This window comes from Fusarium solani (assembly GCF_023522795.1).
Source record: "Fusarium solani strain SB1 chromosome Unknown bctg00000009, whole genome shotgun sequence".
NCBI lineage: Eukaryota > Fungi > Ascomycota > Sordariomycetes > Hypocreales > Nectriaceae > Fusarium > Fusarium solani.
Genome location: NW_027072144.1, coordinates 1,901,007 through 1,921,145, shown reverse-complemented (window position 1 = coordinate 1,921,145; position 20,139 = coordinate 1,901,007). Strand labels below are relative to the sequence as shown.

The following is a 20,139-nucleotide window of genomic DNA, read 5'->3' as shown; positions in this document are numbered from 1 at the left end:
TAACCCAGCTACTGTATCGCAGGTGGCAAACCCCAACGCGGCAAGCAGTCCATTACTTGGCACTGTCCCATTGCCAGTTGATCAGGATTGCTTGTCGACTGGTCAAGGTCGAGCTGCTGCCCATGCAAGTGCGTCAGCACCTTCACGGTTCAACGAAGTTAGGCCAAGCAATTTAGGCCTCGAGAAAGCAACATCGTTAGGCGCACCCATGCATCCTGATCTACAAATCCTAAGCGAGTCAGAATCACTCGACTTGAACCATTGGGCTTATAAACTTCCTGGGCCGCTCGTCGATTATCTAAAGGAATATTTGAGACGAAGAAGTCTGGTTCCTGAGTTCAATGGGCTAAGGAACTCTGAAGGCTTTTATAACTGTCCGTTATGCGACGAGAGAAAGGTGAAAAACTACCAGCGCCCAGGGTCATTCACTAATCATCTGGTGAAGCACTGGCGTTCATTTCAAAACAATTTAGAAGTCCGCTTGTCGGAATGACAGTTCATAGTTTTAGAGAATTAGAGCGTATGACTGCCAATCAATCTTGGTGACCTAGTCTGTCTATCACCTGTTATCTTACAATGATGTTGTTTTGTTTACAATAATTAAACGATTTGTGGGGTTGCTAGGTCACAAATTCAGCCACGTGACCTTCTGTCACTTCCACCACGGGTCTGGTCGCCATTTTCCCGTACGTTCAAGCCAGCCCCTAAAAATCCAACTCACTAGCACGAAATCGTCTCCCATCTCCCACCAACCCCCCCAAGCAAACTACTACATTTTTGGACCTTCAACGACCTCAATTCATCGCCCACCCAACAGAAAATGGACGCACCTGCCCCCTGTACGATTTGTGGTTCCCCCAATGCTCGCCGCTGTGCTCGTTGCCACTCCGCTACCTACTGCTCCATTGAGTGTCAGTACACTGACTGGCGAACCCACTGGCTTTTGTGTCGCCAGTTTGAAAAATGTGCCAGAGCCAACTTTGCCAGCCGGCCCTCTCCCAATTACCACCTCGCCATCTTCTTTCCCATGGCTGAAGAGCGGCCGACCCTTACATGGGTGGACTCCAAAAAGGACGAATACGAAGATAGGAACTACTTCCACCCAGTTCTTGACCACCTCTTACACATTCCCGGCGAAACCGGATTGTCGCACTGAGCGTGCTAAAAAGATCAAGGGTCAGGTAAACGATAATGAGCAGCAGCAGTGTGTTGATTGATTGTTGTCTGAGGTTATCTCTTGTGCGGGGTATTCCATCCCGCAGAGTTACTTAAAGCATACGGCTAGATTACTAACGCAGTTGTTTCATGAGGCCGTGAAGACCATGCCTACCCTGCGACATGATATTTGATTCATGAAGAGCCTCATCGCCCTTAGCCCAAGGGGGCATAGCGGGCGGAGTCGGAGGACCGGATCCGCTTTGCCAAGACCATCAATTTCTCGAGTTTCTATGGTAGTAGAGATCGCATTGAGCGGCGACGGCGTTTGAGCCGTCCTCCCGAAGGCGGGTGGGATACTAGCAGGTCTATTCATAATAGCGGGGCTGCTCTGTAAAAGGGCTGCACGGGCTCCTTGATTAAGGTTGGCAGGAGTATGGATTCCTAGATTAAAAGGATCTGGCGCAGTAGGCGGGCTGGTGGTGGCCGATGCTATCGCCGCCGCTAGAGGCTGCGCGGAGCGTAGATTGGGTCAATTGTGGTGCGCTTGTTAAGGATAAAGGTGTAATTAGGGCTAATTCCTTAATATTTGCATGCCAAGAAAGTAAAAATTCAGGGAAGATTTGAAAGAAATAATAATTGAATGGTCTCGTGTTGTGGCTATCTCCTGAGTGCGCACTCAGGAGATAGTCTCACTATTAGTGCGGCCAAGACTCAACGTGCGTCAAGCAGCATCTTCCCGAGCTTGGAGCCTGCTGCAGAGAACCCAGTCAAGAACTCCACGATCCAACGCGTCGAGCGCGCGTGGCGAAATTTCGAAGATGGTGCTAAGACATGTTAGCAGGTACAATTATTACGCTGGGTTAATACGTTATAACTTAAAGTATCACGTAACTGAAACCATCGTCTTTCTAAGAGCCCAGAATTACATGTACATATTCAACAAGAGCTTGATTTTACAGCTTTAGAGTAAAGCTATCTAGCTAATTTCTTCATACTAGTTAGACTACATTACCGATGTTGCTGAGAGCCCCTGTCTGGTATCAATTCCATCATGATCTGAGATGTATTGCCAAGTTGTTGTTTTACAGTCGCGATAGTGCATGATGCCAACAGTGGCCCTCTTTGTATCTGCCAGCGTGATACATTACGTCCCAACCCGAAGCGCAGATTAAGTCAAATCCAGTCCGCCTGAAAGCTATTTATCTCTTAAGCATTTTCGCCTACTCTCCCCTTCCCATGCCGTATCGTTTTTATTGAAGCCAGGAGTTGAGCATCCGAACGAATCAAATAGCGCGTGGGGAAAGCATTACACGAATTGCAAGAAAGAAATGAATTGCCGATTGGATGGCGTTAGCCACAGTGCACAAATCATCGACGCATCGGTGCGAGGGCTGTCACAAAAAGGCGCCGACCAGTGAGCAGAGCGATAATAGACGGCGTAAATCAGCAAATTGCTGGCGGGGCGGAGCCAACTCGCCCGACTTCTCCGCGAGACTCGCAGATTTGGGACGCAGGACAGCTGGCCCGCATTCCCAGTGGCCAATCGAATGCAAACAAAGACTGCGAAGGTGGCCATATTTGACCAGCTGAAGGTTCATACGAGTACTTCAGCCCTCCACAGTGAGATAAGAGGTACACGTACGGGAACCGGCCTTTGCGTCTCGAAACACGCATCCAAGGAGCACGCGTCGAGCTACCACAACAGCTGTAGGATTCCCATTCACGGTGGGAATTCCTGGTCTAGTGCGATGTGGGCCGCATTGCGCTTCGTGCCGAACCTTAACCAAAATTAGGTGGTCTTTGTGAAGGCCCACGAAGGCAGTAGAAGCGCCTGTCACGGTCGGCAATTTTTAGATATACGTTTGTCAGACAACTGGCTCCACAGGGATCATTGACGGCACCAGTCAATTGATGAGAATTATCTAAAGAACAAAAGAAATTGAACAGCCATGTGTTCGGGCAGAGCTATTTAAGCTCATGTCGTTAGGATTGGAATCCTTGATGCGACAAGTTGGATGTGAAACCGGATACACAACCCCAAAGTACGGGCCGCGTTTCATATCCAGTCGCACGAACCTAGTGGTGGTATGCGACAAAGCTCCATCTGCTTCCCGCGAACGGGCCTTGCCCAAGGGATATCCACTCTGACGGCCGTATCCCAGACATCTTCAACATCAACGGCCCAAATGAAGCGTCAACTACCGGCGCCGGCCAATCCAAGAACCAAATAAAGCTCTGTTGAAATGAGATGCTTGATTCATCCTAAAAGTGCAGTAGGGGGACCACTGTTTATGTACAGGCACGATCTCTTATAGAATATTCCTCCTTCTTCCACACCTTGCCACCGCCTTGGTCGCCTCACACTTGTGATCTCCAACAAGCTCTGTGGAACTCGAGGCTCAGGCTGACGGCCTGGTGGAGTGATTGCTTGTACTGGAGGTGTTATTCGCCGCGTTGGTTGCTTGTGGGAGACGGGCGCTGCAAGCCCAGGATTTAATTGGCTGACGTTCAACTCATGGCACGACTCGGACAGCAGTGGCTTGAAGGAAGAAGCAAGCCATGGACGTCGATGCCCAGTTCAGGAGGGCTAAGCCGATCATTTCCCGACATTTAGGGATCGGCAGTGGTGAGGCTGGGAGCTATTGATTGCTAGCGCTTTTGGACTAAGCCTGCAGGGGATTTATGACTTGGCGATCCAGCGGTTTGCAACCCGACCAAAGGCCCACCACAGCAAAGCAGCTCATGGATGCCTTCCAGACGGGCAGGATGTATGTCGCAGATGCTAAGTTATAGCGATGGATTGAATCTCAAACCCAGGACTCGATTCACGTAGCTCTGGCACATTATGTGCAGGACGTGGAGGTTGATGTGGCAGATGTGGCACTGGCAGCGGCTGTGCTGCAATATGCGCCCCCACCCGATTTCAGCCCAAGGCTTGTTAAAACAAAAATGGGATTACCCCCAGAAGACTGTTGAGACTTATACTTCAACAAGGCTGACTCCCATTCTCTTCGACGAGGGATCAAGAAAGCGCTCAGGAAGATTCATCGAGAGAGAGTAGAACAAAGCAGCACAATCACCCGAGACCCTCTGGTGAATCACAAAATGAGCCCGAACTCGAGACAGCCAACCACCAAACGTGACGCCAGGCGTTGGGAGACCTGAATGCATCCACATCCCGGCTAGCAACAAACCCCAGAATTCGACGTCCCTGTTCCCGTTCCCTGGCCCCGCGCGATGATGTTGTCCATGCACAAGGTTCCCTCCAGCCAACAATTCTGTGCGGTTTGCCCCTTTGGGTGCGGGTTGGGCAATGTGGTGTTTGCAACTTCGAGTTTTCGTCAGGCGCACCCAGCCACCCCTGAGTTGTGGCATGCAACACAAGTTCCCTCAAGCCAACCATTGTTGACCGGACTCACGGACGCGTTATTGGTCCGTACTCGACACGCTGGGTCCTGCACAAAGCAAAGAAAGCGTTTGGTTGACAGCGACACGAATTGAGAAAATAGCACTTCAAGCCGTACTGCGAATTTTCCAATAAGACGGCAGCTATGATAAGAATTGTGACAAAGCTGCGCATTGACTGGTAACCCACTTTCTTCACTCAGTATCATTCAATTGAGAAACACATCCGGCATGATCCGTGGCAGCAGCCACCTAAAGGTTCCACCCTTTCAAAGTTTCTTGGCATCGTATTCTGAAGAAAGCCGCCTCCGATATCATGAATTCCTCACCATTGCATTGCTGAATCTGTATCCTCGCCCTGCACAGGCGTGAGGGAGATATAACATTGGCCTTGACTAGCCCACCTGGCGCCCCCCGCCTCATTGACCTTGTCTCAAGGAGCCCCGGATGCTCTTCCTCTGTGATTGCACCACGAATCAGTACCGCCCGCGCCCTACGACGCGGCTGCCACGACCTCAATTCTCTCCCAAAGAATGTCCTCCAGTCTCAATCAGTGGGGACGCTACATATAAAGGAGTCCCCCATGTGCTCTGACTGAGTCCTCTGTATCTGTAGTTATGCAACGCGATAGTGCGACTTCTTTCTTGGGGACGCTGATTTGACGCTTGTCTTTACGACGTCGGACCCATAGCAGGATGTGTAATTACATCTATGTGAGCACTGCTCCGGCTGTCACGTTCCATGCTGACACCTGCCTCGCGCAGAAAGAGCTGAGCTGCCAGCACCACTATTACCTAGTGGAATCGTGGTGCCCCAAATATATTGAGACGGAGCGAAGGTGCCTACCGACGATTGTTAGCAGGCAATATTGGTAAGCGTACTTGGCATCCTGGCCATTTCAGTTAACTGACTGCCCTCCAGGGGTAACGACATCTGTGGTGAGTTCTCAGGCAACAGTATCACGAAGTCAGGTATTGATAAACATCCCTGGCCAGCAGCCTGCCTCGAACGGCAGCAACCCAGCAAAAGCGCCGCCGTCCACCGCGAACATAGGCGAGGACGGCAGATTGGAGGGAGCAGTGACCTGAAGAAATAGAATGCAACGAGAGGAGAAGGCCGAGCCTGGATCCGAGCACAGAGAGCTCTGGAACCTGTCGCAGTGCTGAGTTTGCTGATCAATAAATAACATCTAATGGCACTAATTCGCCATCACACGCAGTATCCAGGTATTAACGGATTCATCGTGTCAATATACCAGAGGCCCTCATTGCACGAGTGGCAAGAGGCTCGCGTCTGCAAATCGTCTGATATCAACCGCGATGCCTAGCTCTTCGCCTGTCTGCCAACCACCAGCCCTTTCGAGCCGGGATGCTGTGATCAAGGTCCCAACCAGTGTCCGGCCCCCAAATTCGTGAGGAAATCACAGTGGCTGGCTTAATATGTACAATACACCTGCAGGAGGGGTCACATCGGGCCCGACCAGACTGTGGCAATCGATAGCGTCAGCGCCACTGGCACCGATCAATAGCATTTGGCTGCAGGAGGCAACGCAGAGACAACGACGCTAAGATGCAGTTGCAAGAACGCGGAGACAGAGCGTATGCAGCTCAGCTGTGGCTTGCTGCGCCTCATGGTGCACGCCGTCAACCCAAAGGCCTCTTAGAGCACGCAAGGCTGTGAGCCTCAACGTACCGCCGAGCAAAGACATTGTACTAAGCCATATGCATTACAGAAAATGGTTCATGCCTGTTTTTTTTTTTTTTTTTTTTTTACACTAAGGTCACAGTGGTTTCGGCCTCTACACTACTAAACTACTCTCTTACTTTTTACTCACTTAGCAAATCTTTCCATAATAATAGCAACAGTTATCCCTTCTTTATTTACGAACCGCGGAGTCCACCTCCTCTGCAGGATCGGTGCAATCGGGTCCAAATGGCCCATTGGGTGGGGGGGGGGGGGCGGTTGCAGGAACCCCAACGTTCGAGGCTCGGACGAGAAATAAGAGGGTCAAGCAGTCGGAGTTGATGGGCTTACTGCAATGGGCGAGGCACTGGTGTCGTGCAAAGATGGATGACGAACGAGCGGCGGCGGCCAACTGAGTTGTGAAGAAACACATTAGCGACAAGGAAGCACTTTGATGCCTAAAGTGATTCGGATTCGTGATGTGCCGAGTTTCGGGCGTACTACGACTTGGAAGAGAAGCTGGACAGTGACTTTAAATTGTGAAGGCTATAGCAATCAAAGGAATGTGATGAATAACTGCTTAAGCTGCCATTAACTGCCTTGATGCGAATTCCGTGAGAGGCTGAAACTGTAGTCCATCCACAAAGTGGATTCTTACTTACACAGCATCGTAATCATTGCTATCTCGAGCTTGACAACAGAGAACGGAAACTTGAAGCTCTAGGCCATCATCAGACGAAGTGTGTCTCCCCTCCAGACTTGGAATTGACAGCTCCAGCGCCAACGCCAACACGCTTGTACTGCAGCCAAGACGGGTGAAATGAAGAATTTGCAGCATTTCTCAACCAAAATCACTAAACGCCTTGGGCGACTGCTGCCTAATTTTCGAACCTGCGGCGATCGGTCTGCGGACCGACCCGCTGGCGCAACAGCCCAAGCATTAGCGTTTCATTGCATCATCCAAGATTCCAGAGAGTACGTTAGCTCGGCCGCTAATTCTTCACGGGTCGCGGCACTTCTAACGCGGCTCCCCGCATACGACGACACATCCGGACCTCGACATCCACTCTCCCTCTAGCTTCCTTACGATTGTACTCCTGCCGTAAGTCGGCCGGTTGTCTTGCCTTACCGGTTAGGAGTTGGCAGACCGAGTCGCACTGGCCTACAAGGTTGGACTCCAGATAAATTCCTGTTGAAACAAAAATGGGGTTACCCCCCAGAAGACTGTTGAGACTTATACTTCAACAATTCCGACTCCTGTGCGATACAAATTCCGGCGCCTCGTCAAGGCGGTATCTATCTATATTGAAAATTTTCACTTCAGGAGGCCGCCTGAATCAAAGACGTACATGTCGGTGACTCACTAGGGGTCGGGCGATATCCTGTACGCCGACTCGCACAGGCGCATAGCTGTCGGTGATAGCGCCTTGCATACGGGGAATGTATTCTCGTACACGGGTTCCCCTCCAACGCCTCGAGAGAGGGGAGATCTAGCCGGCTCGCGTCTGGACGGGCACCTGTCTTCGGAGGTGAGAGGCTAAGCGATGGGAGCAACGAGGCCACTGCAGGGGCTAGGGCCACATGCACCCTCCCCTTCCCCTACGTCAGTTCGCGGCATCAAGGGTCAACCCACATCAGCTCACTCTATGTCTTTGCAAGAAGCAATGTGTCATATGCGAAGGTGGTAGTTAACCTTACATGCATTGCCTACCCCACCATGACTATGGTTTGGTTTTTACCCGGACTTCGATTTCGAAAGTAAGGGAGACATGGGCGAAGAGAAAAAGATGCCTTTAACGCGGAACCAATCCCATTGCGTTTATTGCTTTGTCCGTCGAGTCGGCTCGATCATCTTACATACATTTCGAGAACCTCCCTGCCGTTGCCTCTAGCCTGTACCATGAAAGCCCTACTCCTAGCCGCGGAGTTGCGGAGGAGTGGTCTCGGACTGTTGAAATGAGAAGATACTAATTACTTTTTTTTCGTATCTCTATCTCAAAGTGAAGTAGGGGTACCACTATTTATGTACAGGCACGATTTCTTGTAGAATGTTCCTCCTTCTTCCACACCTTGCCACCTACTTGGTCGCCTCACACTTGTGATCTCCAACAAAATGATCCAGGCTTACACGGTGCCACCGTGGCACAGCCGTGTGTCGATGGTATGCGAGGCCGATCATGACGCGGCGATAATAGCAGCCAAAAGCGCCAACGACATTGTCATTGTGACCAGCGCTTCCGACAGAGAAGGGCTCGTAGGTATAGGTGGCATCGTAGCATACAGATCGCCGGACCGGACAGACAAGATAGTGGCCAGATACTCGGTCACCCTCGGGTCGCGAGACGACCAGAACCCATACACGGCCGAGCTGGAGGCGATAGCGATGGCGTTGCGTTGTATGCCCGATGGTCTGCAACATCGAGAACTCACGGTGTTGTCAAGCAGCCAGTCGTCACTGAAAGCGATCGCACGGCCACGACAGCAATCCGGTCAGATCACCATCCGACAGATCTATGAGCACACCGAACGACTGGGAAAGGGAAATAACAGGGTCAAGATGATATGGATACCATCCCGGGACGACGACCTCATCATCGGCCGCAAGGCGAAGAGACAGGCGCAGAGAGCAACCAGGGCAGAATGCACGCCGCAATCGCTGCCGTACCAAGCCCGCTCTACCTGGACTAGGCTAGGAGTAGCGCAGCTGTACTAGTAACGAAGACTACCCGACAGAGTGGGCGGCTACTCTAAGCGGATCGACTGAGCCCTACCAGGCAAGCATACGAAAGTGATTTACGATAACCTAAAAAGACGAGAAGCCGACGTGCTCTCGCAACTTCGTACAGGAATGGCAAGGATCAACAGTTACCTGAGCAAGATAGGGGCCGCAGAGTCGGATGTGTGTGAGTGCGGACGCGCACCAGAGACGATGGAGCACTTCCTTTTCTGATGCTCGAGATGGGACACCGAACGTGAAGTTATGCGACAAGCGGGACAAAGCATGTTGGGAAACCTTTCCTTCTTTCTGGGTGGAAAGTCGGCGTCGGACGGGCCCAAATGGGCACCTAACCTAGAGGCGGTGCGAGCGGTAGTTAAGTTTGTAATGGCGACGGGAAGACGAGGTGAAAAGGGAAATAGAACATGCTAAACACTAACACCATAGCTGACTACTAACATTGAATAGCCTCAAGTTGATAGACCATGCTTCAGCTGCTGGGGATAGGATGCTGAATACTTGGAGAAATCGGCCTTTAAGCAGGCCTGTTAAGCAGAGTCGGGGCTGGGAAAGAGACGAGCTGGCAAGAAGAGTGGGGTTCTCTTAGGTGGTCCGGACGAGTAGTGGGGAAGCGAAGACAGCTTAGCGTAGCCACCGGCCCTATGAGATCCGTTCTCCCGGGCGTAATAAATACTGATACTGATACTGATACTGACGGGCTCCCCGCCCGGGCGCCAGTGTATCAATCGCCATAGTATTTTGGTAATATTCGATACAAATCAATAACTACCAAATCAATATCAGCCTGTATTATTTTAAAACAAAACAAAACAAAACAGTAGTCAATTTTGTTTTGTTTTGCTTTGTTCGGAGCGCTGGCCCGACCTTCCAAACCACTTCAGCAGCTTCTTCATTAGCAGTTGCCTATTCACCGGCTTGGTGATGTAATCATCCACCCCTTTCTCCAAACAGCGTTCCATGTCGCCCTTGAGCGCGTAGGCGGTCATGGCAATGATGGGTAGCCGCACGCCGCTGTTCCTTATCTGGACCGTCGCCTCGTAACCATTCATGACGGGCATGCTGATGTCCATGAGAATCAGATCGAAGGCGTCGGGCGCGGCGGATAGTGTTGAGACTGCCTGGGCGCCGTCCGAGACGACTGTGATGTGCTGGAATCCGAAGGCATGCAGCAATCCAACCAGGACCTTCTGGTTGATGATGTTATCCTCAGCTGCGAGGATCCGCATCGTCGGCGCGATCTCCTCCAAATGTGTTAGCTGCGCCGCGATGTTCTCGCCTTGTGAGACCTGCTGCCGCGACAGTTCGCTGCTGCGTTCGGGCTGTGCATTGGCGGTGTGGATCTGCTGAAGGCTGTTGAGCTTTTTTAGCTTGACTGTGAACCAGAAGATGCTGCCCTGCCGTTCCGGGTTAGGTTTATATCCAATATCCCCACCCATCAGCTCAGCGAGCGACTTTGCGATAGACAGTCCGAGGCCAGTCCCTTGGCGACGCTTCTCATACGGAGTATCAAGCTGCGTGAATGGCTTGAAGAGTTTCTGGGCGTCATCCTCCGACACGCCATGGCCAGTGTCGGCGACCTCGGTCAGGATGATGTGAGCGGTCGCGTCCTCCGCGAGCAGCGACACTCTAACCAAAATGGACCCCTTTTCGGTAAACTTTACGGCATTGCCGACGATGTTCTCAACGATCTGGCGGCACCTGAGAGGATCTCCTTTTGTCCACTTTGGCAGGTCTGGTGCCAGGACCAGCCTCAGCGACACTCCCGGTTGCACAGCGGTCTGCTCACCGCGCACAACCGAAGCGACCACATTAGCAATATCAACCTCGTCATTCTTAATGGAAAACCTGCCTGCCGCAAGCTTAGAATAGTCGAGAATATCGTTGATGACATGCAACAGGACACGACCCGACTCTTCGATTATATTGGCCGTCTCCCGCTGTTCCTCGGTCAGGCGGCTGTCAAGAAGCAGAGAGCAGGCGGAGAGCATGCCGTGCATCGGCGTACGGATCTCGTGGCTGATATTCGCTAGGAAGTCATTCTTCAACTTGGTGCTCTCCTCGTAGGCGGCGATAAGCCGCATTTCCGCCTCTTTTCGCTCAGTAAGATTGCGGGTAACCTTGCCGAAGCCGACGTGGATGTCGTTCTTATAGATGGCTGTGATGATGACGTTGGCCCAGAATCGGCTGCCATCCTTACGGTAGCGCCAGCCCTCATCTTCCACCCTGCCCTCACGCAAGCAAATTTCGAGCTCTTTCTCGGGCTTTCTGGACTGGATATCTTCCTCGCCGTAGAAGATCGAGAAGTGCTTACCGACGATTTCTTCCTTCTTGTATCCCTTGTTCAGCTCTGCTCCAGTATTCCAGGTCACCACGTTTCCGCGAGTATCGAGCAGGAAGATAGCGTAATCCCTGACAGCTTGAACGAGGATGCTGAAAGCATCATCGACAGGTAGCCAGCTCTGAATCATTCCGCTACCATCAACTGTGATGTGGAGTTCGGCCTTCTCCCATTCGAAGATCAGGCACAGCAGTTCGTCATCCCTGTGGACGGGTGTAATGCGCGCAGTCCAAGAGACACCGTCCGCGATATAGGCGGCATGGCAGAGACGGAGAGCTCGAGCAGCGACGGCAGTCTCGATGGCGTAGACGAGAGGAATACGATCGAATCTTTCAGTCGGAGAGCCCTGGTAGAGGGCGACGAGGAGGTCTTTATCGACAAGCTCGTCACGTCTGCGACCCCACGCCTCCAGCAAGCCGGCCGAGGCCCTCTGTATGCGATGCGACGGTGAGACGACGAGGGTGGGGACCGGTAAAAAGTCGAGGATCTCGCTCATGGCCGCGACCGTGGCGTCGAGCGCCTTGGTAACCGTGTTCATTAGTGGCGGATGGATAAAATTTTCTACAACACGACGTCCCTCGGCGGTTACAAGCTTGTTGCCCGCAACGAGCCGCATGGAAGGTCGAGGAGAAGTGTCCTTGCTGGTTCCCCGCGTTTCCATGCGTGACGTCAGAGAAACTTCATGCTTGAACTACCGTCCTTCTGGGTGGCCCCTCGGTTTACGGCCACAAGTGCGAGAGAAGTTGGATGTACAGTGACAACGTCAATAAAGTTAGAAACGCGAGGGATACAATCGTCGTGTGTCTTAATGATAAATGCGCGCCTTTTGAAGGACTTGCCAGAGTTGGGCCCCTGTAAATACAGTGGAGCAGGGAGCAGGGAGCAGGGAGGTACCCGGACAGAATCTGGAAAACATACAATCCCCACAGAGCAGAGAACGTACTTGATAAGCGAGCGATACAAACAAGCGAGCGATACACTTTTCCTAACCTTCAACATAAGAACTTTAATAAAACCACAATAAATATCTAATCAATTAAATTCAATCGCTATCATCTTCCCCAGATATCGCAACAAATATCTGACATGTTCTTGTGTTATGACCGGTCTTGCCGCATGTTCCACAACGCCTTTCCTTCGCTCGCGCCGACTCTCCTTGACCACCACTTCTAGACGATTTAGCCAGTACCGGCCTATCAATATCTATCTGATCAATTGCTTGCCTTCCTTCATCCAGAGCCATCTTCCATCTATTCTGTAGGCGGGTCCTTTTTGCCCTCCGGCGTCGGCTTAGTGTCTCACTTGCCTGTCGAAGGATCTGGTTCTCCGACTTCAATAATGCTATCTGATGCATTATTGCCTTTGTTCCCTTAGAAAATGACTCAAGCGCCTCAAGAATAGATGCGGGGGGCTACTCTAATGCCTTCTCACTCGTCTTTTGAGGTATTCAGACTGCGAGTTAGCCTCAAGCAGTCTTTGGCGTCTTGGAGACCCAAGGGTCAGGGAGGCTGACCTCCTCCTAAACCGGTGTAGAGTCCGTAACTGCACATCAAGCTTTGATATGATATTTTCTGGGTCCAAAGGAACAAGTCCAGCCCCTCAAAACCCTCCCTCAATATTGCTCTTTGTCATGGCGGCTTTGTGGGCGGCATAAAAGGCTAGAAAGAACTCGGTCTTTGAAAGAGATAGGACAGCCAACAAAATAATTCTGTCACTGAATATCAATAGAAGGGCCCTGTATACGTGAAAGGATGATTAGATGAAGCCCCAAAGTTTACCACAAAATGAAGTCCCACACCCTCTTCCTTGGTATCAACCCCAACACAGAGGTACATTTTCACAACCTTGAACTTCGTCCGCTCAGAAGCATTTCCTATGTTGGAGTCAGTATACTAGATCTAATTGGCGCATGTCCACACTGCCTCACGAGATAGTTGGTAACTCACCCATATTCATCTTCTTGCCATTCAGGGTGCAGAATCCCCCTCCCGTCTCCAAGTTCAGGCCAGCACCGACGACGTCGCCAGCACCGAATTCTCCAGGAGCCCCAAAGTCTGAAGTTGGGACCAGTCCATAACCTGGCCCGATGAATAGCTTGCCGTCATCCCCGTGATAGGCCCACGATCCGTCAAACCACCCCGGCATCTGATCACGACCGATGTCTTCACCGCAGAAACCAAGACCTAGAATCCTGCATCGAGTTGTGAGTTCTTATAGGTCCAGCTAATGACATGTTAAAATGGAAACGCACCGAGTGTTCGAATTTTTCAGGACAGTAACCTCAAAGTAGAAGTGTTTATTCGATGCCAAGGGTGGGGGAACGCAGCGCTTGGTTCGGATACAGACTGTCGAGGCCATCCACCTGTTCGTGCACTTGAACCTCTGTTAAGGGCGAATAAGTCTTACTATAGTAGTATGGAGATAAATGGCCAGCTTACCGTGGATTCCGGTACATTCCTGATGACCGGAGGTGCTGCAGGAAGTAACGAGTACACTCTGCTCGAAATCGGTCCAAAGCAGCGTCGTCGGAAGCCCATGCTCCGGTCTTGCACGTTCTACCCTCGCATGTTGCTGAAAATGCTCGCGGAGACTATCCAACAATTCCAGGCGGCCTAGTCTCGTGGCGTAGTCCACACAGGGCCAGTTGTCTTCGTCAAGGCCAGTCGGGTTTATCCCATACTTCTTCAGGGCCTCTACGGCATTAGAGCTGCCAACCAGCACCGCTCGGTGATAAGGATTCTTGATCATCTTCCACTTATTTCGTTTCAGAGCTCTCGTTATGAGCGCCTCGAACGGTGTCAGTCCTTTGAGAGCCTCGGTAGCGTCAATGAGCTTCAGTAGGTTATCGTCGGTTAGAGATTCGTCATTGACGTTTTCGAGTATTTCTCCTATGATGCCGTGAAATTTCGAGTACGCGGAGGTGGCAAATATGTTGAGACAGTGGATTCGGTCTTCATCGGCTCCCGCTACAAGCAGCTTCTCGACAATCTTTAGATGGCCTCTCTCAGCGGCTGCTTCGAGTGCGGTCCGTGATGAAGCGAATAATTGTCGGTGATGTTTTAAAGGTCTAAGTTACGTGTGTCTCAGAGGAGCATAGCTCCTCATATAGTACCTACATCCCAACCACCAGCAGATTGGACCATCTTAGTCATACGGTCTTAACACTCCCACTCGAGCTGCTATTGAACTTAGTGTGTATGCCTGTCGAGCCTCGTTAAAACCCCAAAAACACCTTCGCGGGTGAAAACTACAGGGAAAGAGCTATCTCGACCCAGGCACTCGAAAATTCTTGATAGCCTCATGCAATCTTAGGACAGTAGGTCTTCTTCTATCCGCAGAAGATCTCCCTCCTGAATTTATCTTTGTACCTTTCTTCTTAGTCCAGCACAACCTTAAACCCATAGGTCTTCTTTCTATCCACAGAAGATCTCCTACCTATGCCAGTCTCTGCAGGTTCTTTTCAAATCCGGTGCAATCTTGAGTCCATGGGTCTCCTTTCTATGGTAGGTCTCCCACTTTAGTCTATCTTTACACGTTCCTCACGCTTAGTGCAATCTTAAGGTCGTAGGTCTTCTTCTATTCATAGAAGATCTCCTACTTTAACTTATCTTTATACCTTCCTTACGTTTTAGTGCAATCTTGGATCTATGGGTCTCCTATTTGTCTATAGTAGGTCTCCTCTCTATGCCCATATTTGCACCTCCTCATAATCGTCGTTCTTTAAGACCCAATGCTTCCCGAAATCATAAGAAGCGATCCTTCGGCAAAGCCTTCGTTAGCCCGTCAGCGACTTTCTTGCCTATTGGAATATACTGGAAGTCAACAGTTCCATCGTTGACCTTCTCCCTGCAGTAATGATGTTGAATATCAATATGCTTGGTTCTTGCATGGAACTGGGGATTCTTCGACATTACGATCGCTCCTTGGTTGTCTCCGAAGACCACAGTTGTCTTCAGTTCCGGGACCTCCCTGTACTCTTTCAACAGTTCCTGGAGAAGGCTTCGCAACCAGACAGCTTCCTTCGCTGCTCCCGTTTGCCCCATGTATTCTGCTTCACATGAAGACAGGGCAACATTCCTTTGTCTCTTCGAGCTCCAGCTAATAGCGCCTGTGCCAAGGTTGAACACATATCCAGACGTTGACTTTCGAGTCTCCTGGTCTCCCGCCCAATCCGAGTCGGTGTAGCCGAGAAGAGGTTGCAGCTTTCCTTGGTACACCAGTTCCATATTTTGCGATCCCTTGAGATATCGAAAGATACGCTTGATAGCCGTCTGATGTTCGTTGGTTGGATTTCCCAGGTGTCGACTGCATAAAGAGACGGCAAAGGCAATGTCGGGTCTCGTCCCAAGCATGAGATACATCAGGGATCCAATCGCCTTTGCATACCACTGCTTGAGTTTATCGGTTGCCTTATAGTCGGTGTCTGGTTCTCCGAACTTGCTTGTGGCAACTGGTGTGGCATTAGGGGCGCACTAGTCCATTCCAAAGTCTCGAAGTATTTTCTCCAGGTACGTTGTCTGCGACAAGGAGATCGATCGGTCCGCCCTGTCTCTTCTCAAGGACATGCCTAGGTAATATTTGCATGGGCCCAGGTCTGTCATCTTGAACTTGTTGCACAGAGCTTGCTTGACCGCTACGATCTCGTCCTTGGAGGGTCCAGCAATAAGCAGATCATCCACATACACCGCAATGAACGTGTGGCCTTTTACGAAGACCCCCATGTTTGAGAATAAAGACTTGAACCCGAGTGTCTCGAGGAAGGTCGAGAGGGTCTCGTACCACACTCTTGGAGCTTGCTTCAGTCCATACAATGCTCTCAAGAGCTTACAGACTCTCCCACTTCCATCGTCGAATCCTTCGGGTTGTTCCACGTATATCTCCTCAGTTACGAGGCCATAGAGGAAGGCTGTCTTGACATCCATTTGTTCCAGTTCCAAGTCGAGTGCCGCCGCAATGGCAAAGATCATCTTATAGCTCATTGGCTTGACAACAGAGGCGAAGGTTTCGTTGAAGTCAACTCCTTCTCTTTGTTCGAATCCTCTCACGACAAAGCGGGCTTTGTACCGCAGAACCTCCCCATTTCCCCCTTGTTTGAGCTTGAATACCTATTTGCCTCGAAGGACCTTTCGTCCTGGTGGAAGCGTAACTAGGGTCCAGACACCATTCTCGATTAGAGATCCGTGTTCATCCTTCAGTTCTTCCCACCAGAGTCTTCCATGAGGACCCTGAGTGGCTTCCTTGAAGTTTCTTGGTTCTGACTGGTCGATGTCGCGAGCAACTAGGTACAGCTGTCTTGCAATCGTTGCGAGGAAGGCGAAGTTTGTGCTGGCCAGTATGTATCTCGATGGCAGCTGTCCTCTGGTCGATCTTTCGGGCAGCCGAGACTCTGCGTGCCGTTCTGTTGCTTCCGGTGGCACTTCGTGCTCATCTGTGGCAACATGGATACTCGATCTGGTTGGCTCTTGGTCCGGATCCCATCCTGGATCTCCCACTGAGGACTCATCCGAGGCCGTCTCTCCACGGCCAATCTCCTCGGTTCCATTTGTCTTTCCTGGCGCGATCGGAAGGGGCGACGGTTCTAGAATGATAGGATTTTCCACGTCGGTGTTGTCTTTTCTGTCTACCCGTCGTCGTTGCGGTGGCCTCTGGTCACTCAACTGATGCGTGAGGTTATCGAGTGTTGGTTCGGCGCTTTTGATGTTTTCAGAGAAGACGACATTGTTAGATATAAAGACTCGGCCCCTTTCGTCAAGGAGAATATAGTCCATACTGCCCTGATAGTCGAAAATCTAACAGAGAATGCTCCTAGACTGCATCTTCTTTCGTTTGGAGGATGGAAGTAGAGCCTATCCTCGTGAGCCAAGGACTCGTAAGTGACTGAGGTCGGGAACATCTCCATACAAGGCTTGGTATGGAGTGGTGGAAATGCTCGCCGTGGGACAGAGATTTCGGATGTGGTTCACTGCCTTGAGGAAGTATGGCCACCATTTCAAAGCAAGTCCAGATTTGAGCAGTGTGGGCGTGTTTTTCCAGGATGATTCGATTGAGAACCTCTGCCAATCCATTTGTTCGTGTTGCTCCGTTGCTTTGTACGAGAGATGAATTCCTGTCCCGGCAGGACCTGATCAGGATGTGGCTTCGATTCTCTCCTCCTCGATCGAGATGCAGGAAGTGGCATCGTCTTTCCGGCGTTTCGAACTGCTTCAATAGATGCTGGAAACACTCTTCGAACTCTGACCTTTCTTTGACTGGATACACCCAGGACATTTGAGTAAATTCATCAATAAAGCAGGCCCAGTACCGGCTCCCGTCTACTCCCACTTCTAGGAATGGTCCAGTAATATCTGTATGGATATACTCTAGGGGGTAAGTCCCTTTCTTGATCGGTCGGACGTGAGGGCATTCCTTGAGTTTGCCTTGCACGTAAGCTCCATATGGGTTTGATGTAGACTGATCTGGTTGAATTCTAGTGGATACCCCTATTAGTCTCTTGATATTTCTCTGTTCTAAAGTGTGTGAGTCGTTCGTGCCAAAGATGTAGTCGAGAGTCTTCTACTGAAAAGGAGGCCAACGCGGTTTGAAAGTGTCTTCCTCAGCTTCGTCGACCACATAGATACCGGAGATCCTTATTGCAGTGAGGACGATTTTTCCTTTGTCTGTGACCACTGCCTTCCCATTTCGGAAAAGAACTTCTGCACCCTTCTTCTCCAGCGCTGACACGGACAATAGGTTCGAGCATCCTTCCGGAGCGTAGAGAGCGTTGTCGAGAGTAACATTCTGTGGCCCCTTAGGTCCTTGCACTCGGAGGGAGTAGGTTCTATGTCCTCCTGGCATCAGTGTTGCTAATAGTATGGCAATAAAGTAGTATATTGCAATATAACCCATATGATATGGACTTTCTCATATTGTCACAATATGATATGAAGAATTTGATATTGTGACAATATAATATGATGATGTCCATATTGGCAATAACGTACATGTATAGCGAGCCGGACAGCAAGCGAACCGGACACTTTTCTTAACCTCTAAGATAGAAATCGCTATAAAAATACCGCGCGCTATTTGATCGATTAAAACTACTCGCTATACTCTTCCCCAGATGTCTCAATCACTACCTGACACGTCCTTGCATTATGGCCGGGCTTACCACAGACACCACAACGCCGAATACCCGGTCGCGCCGACCTTCCTTGACCACCACTCCTCGACGATTCTGCCACTACCTGCGCATCTACATCCATTTGATCAATTGCTTGCCTTCCTTCCTCTACCGTCATTACCCCTCTTTTCTGTAATCGGGTCCTTTTTGCCCTCCGGCGCCGGCTTAGTATCTCATTTGCCTGTTCAAGTTCTTTGACCCTAGCCTCAAGTAAGGCAACCTTATGCATAACTATCTTTGTTCCCTTAGAAGAAGACCGTATAGCTTCTAGGATTGACTCTGGGGAGCTGCTTTTGTGCCTTATAACTCGTCTCTCAAGGTATTCTGACTGAGATTGAGCCTCAAGCACGGTCTTTGGGGTCTTTGAAACCCAAGGGGTCGACGGTTCAGCCACCTCCTCAGCCGGTGTTGGAGTCCGTAGCTGCACATCAAGCTTCGAGACCACACTTTCCGGGTCAAGAGGAACAAGCCCGGCTCCTCTAAAGGCTGATCTGATATTTTTTTCTGTCATAGTGGCCTGAAATGCGGCGTGGAAGGCCGGAAAGAACTCGGTCTTCGAAACGTGGGTTATAGAGCATCTGATCAGATGCTCTATTTCTCGACCGTAAGCGTTCTTAAGCACGCCGAAGCACCCGACGTCAAGGGGCTGAAGTAGATGAGACGAATGAGGCGGCATACAAAGCCTGATAATCTTGTTTTCCTCGCAATATCTCTCGAATTCGATCGAGTGGTGACTTTCGTGGCCATCAAGGATTAGAAGACGATAGCGACTATTTGATCGCTTGGCTGTGCACCGGTCAAAGTGCTTTAGCCACTCGAGACCAGTCTCGTTATCGGTCCAGCCATTTTGGGTCGTTGCAATAGCCCAATCGCCCGGGAGGTTGCTTTCTCGGTACCAGTTGGCGAGATGATATTGGCCCGCACCGATGATAAACGGCGGGATCGACCAGCCTTCCGCATTGATCGATTGAATGACCGTAATCCATTCCCGATTTCCAGGCTGCACTGATTTTGGCTTTTCACGCCTATCTGTGCCTGTGACAACCATTCCGCTCTGAATCATGCCCATCATAAAGCCAGTCTCGTCAAAGTTGTAGATATCATTTGATCGGATGCCGTACTTCGCGATTGTGTTCGTCACAAGCCGAAACCAATCGCGGATAATGGTTGGATCTTCGCACTTAGCTCTCTGGTAGTCGTATTTCCGAAAGAAACGCGTCTTAAGGTCTGGGTGCCGCTTAACGAAGTTTGAAGCCCAACGCGTGCCGACTGGTGGCGCGTCGCGGTCGGCAAGCAATTGATCAGCCATATCTTTCACACCACGCAGTCGGGGGGGGAATCCTCGCGAATCTAGGTCGAGAATAAAGTGAATAAGGATCTCTTCTTCTAGATCAGAGAGCTTGCGTGATTTAGGGATCCAGTCAAGTCGGGATTGAATGCCTTGTTGCCGGCGCCATAGCTTCATACGACCAATATTATATATCTTTGCAGCGCGTCGGAGCTTTAGTTTTGGGTTATTTTGAAGGGCTTGAAGGGCAAGAAGGATTCTAGCCTCCTCATTAGACTGTGACATGCTAGGTGGTTGAGAATTAATTAGTTAAATAGAGATGATGTAGGTTGAGGGATTTTTGTCACGCATACTTGTTTGTCACGCAA

At 50.6% G+C, this 20,139-nt stretch overlaps 5 protein-coding genes across 5 annotated transcripts; 1 reads left to right on the top strand and 4 right to left on the bottom strand.

Annotated features, from left to right (window-relative positions):
- Positions 1-8,359: 8,359 nt before the first annotated feature.
- Positions 8,360-8,959, top strand: MRS44_013649 (uncharacterized protein; the record flags this gene model as incomplete). The annotated part of the gene is made up of 1 exon (XM_065617112.1): positions 8,360-8,959. One exon carries the CDS (start codon positions 8,360-8,362, stop codon positions 8,957-8,959), a length of 600 nt encoding a protein of 199 aa, XP_065473184.1.
- Positions 8,960-9,804: 845 nt separating this feature from the next.
- Positions 9,805-11,982, bottom strand: MRS44_013648 (uncharacterized protein; the record flags this gene model as incomplete). The annotated part of the gene is made up of 1 exon (XM_046277072.2): positions 9,805-11,982. One exon carries the CDS (start codon positions 11,980-11,982, stop codon positions 9,805-9,807), a length of 2,178 nt encoding a protein of 725 aa, XP_046128657.2.
- Positions 11,983-12,786: 804 nt separating this feature from the next.
- MRS44_013647 (uncharacterized protein) lies at positions 12,787-16,288 on the bottom strand (the record flags this gene model as incomplete). Its single annotated transcript, XM_065617111.1, has 8 exons — positions 12,787-12,840; positions 13,100-13,194; positions 13,268-13,512; positions 13,573-13,666; positions 13,760-14,388; positions 15,135-15,793; positions 15,834-15,888; positions 16,005-16,288. The coding sequence occupies 8 exons, from the start codon at positions 16,286-16,288 to the stop codon at positions 12,787-12,789; spliced, it is 2,115 nt and encodes a 704-aa protein (XP_065473183.1).
- Positions 16,289-16,426: 138 nt separating this feature from the next.
- MRS44_013646 (uncharacterized protein) lies at positions 16,427-17,089 on the bottom strand (the record flags this gene model as incomplete). Its single annotated transcript, XM_065617110.1, has 1 exon — positions 16,427-17,089. One exon carries the CDS (start codon positions 17,087-17,089, stop codon positions 16,427-16,429), a length of 663 nt encoding a protein of 220 aa, XP_065473182.1.
- A 784-nt stretch (positions 17,090-17,873) lies between these two features.
- MRS44_013645 (uncharacterized protein) lies at positions 17,874-20,056 on the bottom strand (the record flags this gene model as incomplete). Its single annotated transcript, XM_065617109.1, has 2 exons — positions 17,874-18,163; positions 18,472-20,056. 2 exons carry the CDS (start codon positions 20,054-20,056, stop codon positions 17,874-17,876), a joined length of 1,875 nt encoding a protein of 624 aa, XP_065473181.1.
- Between the last annotated feature and the right edge of the window lie 83 nt (positions 20,057-20,139).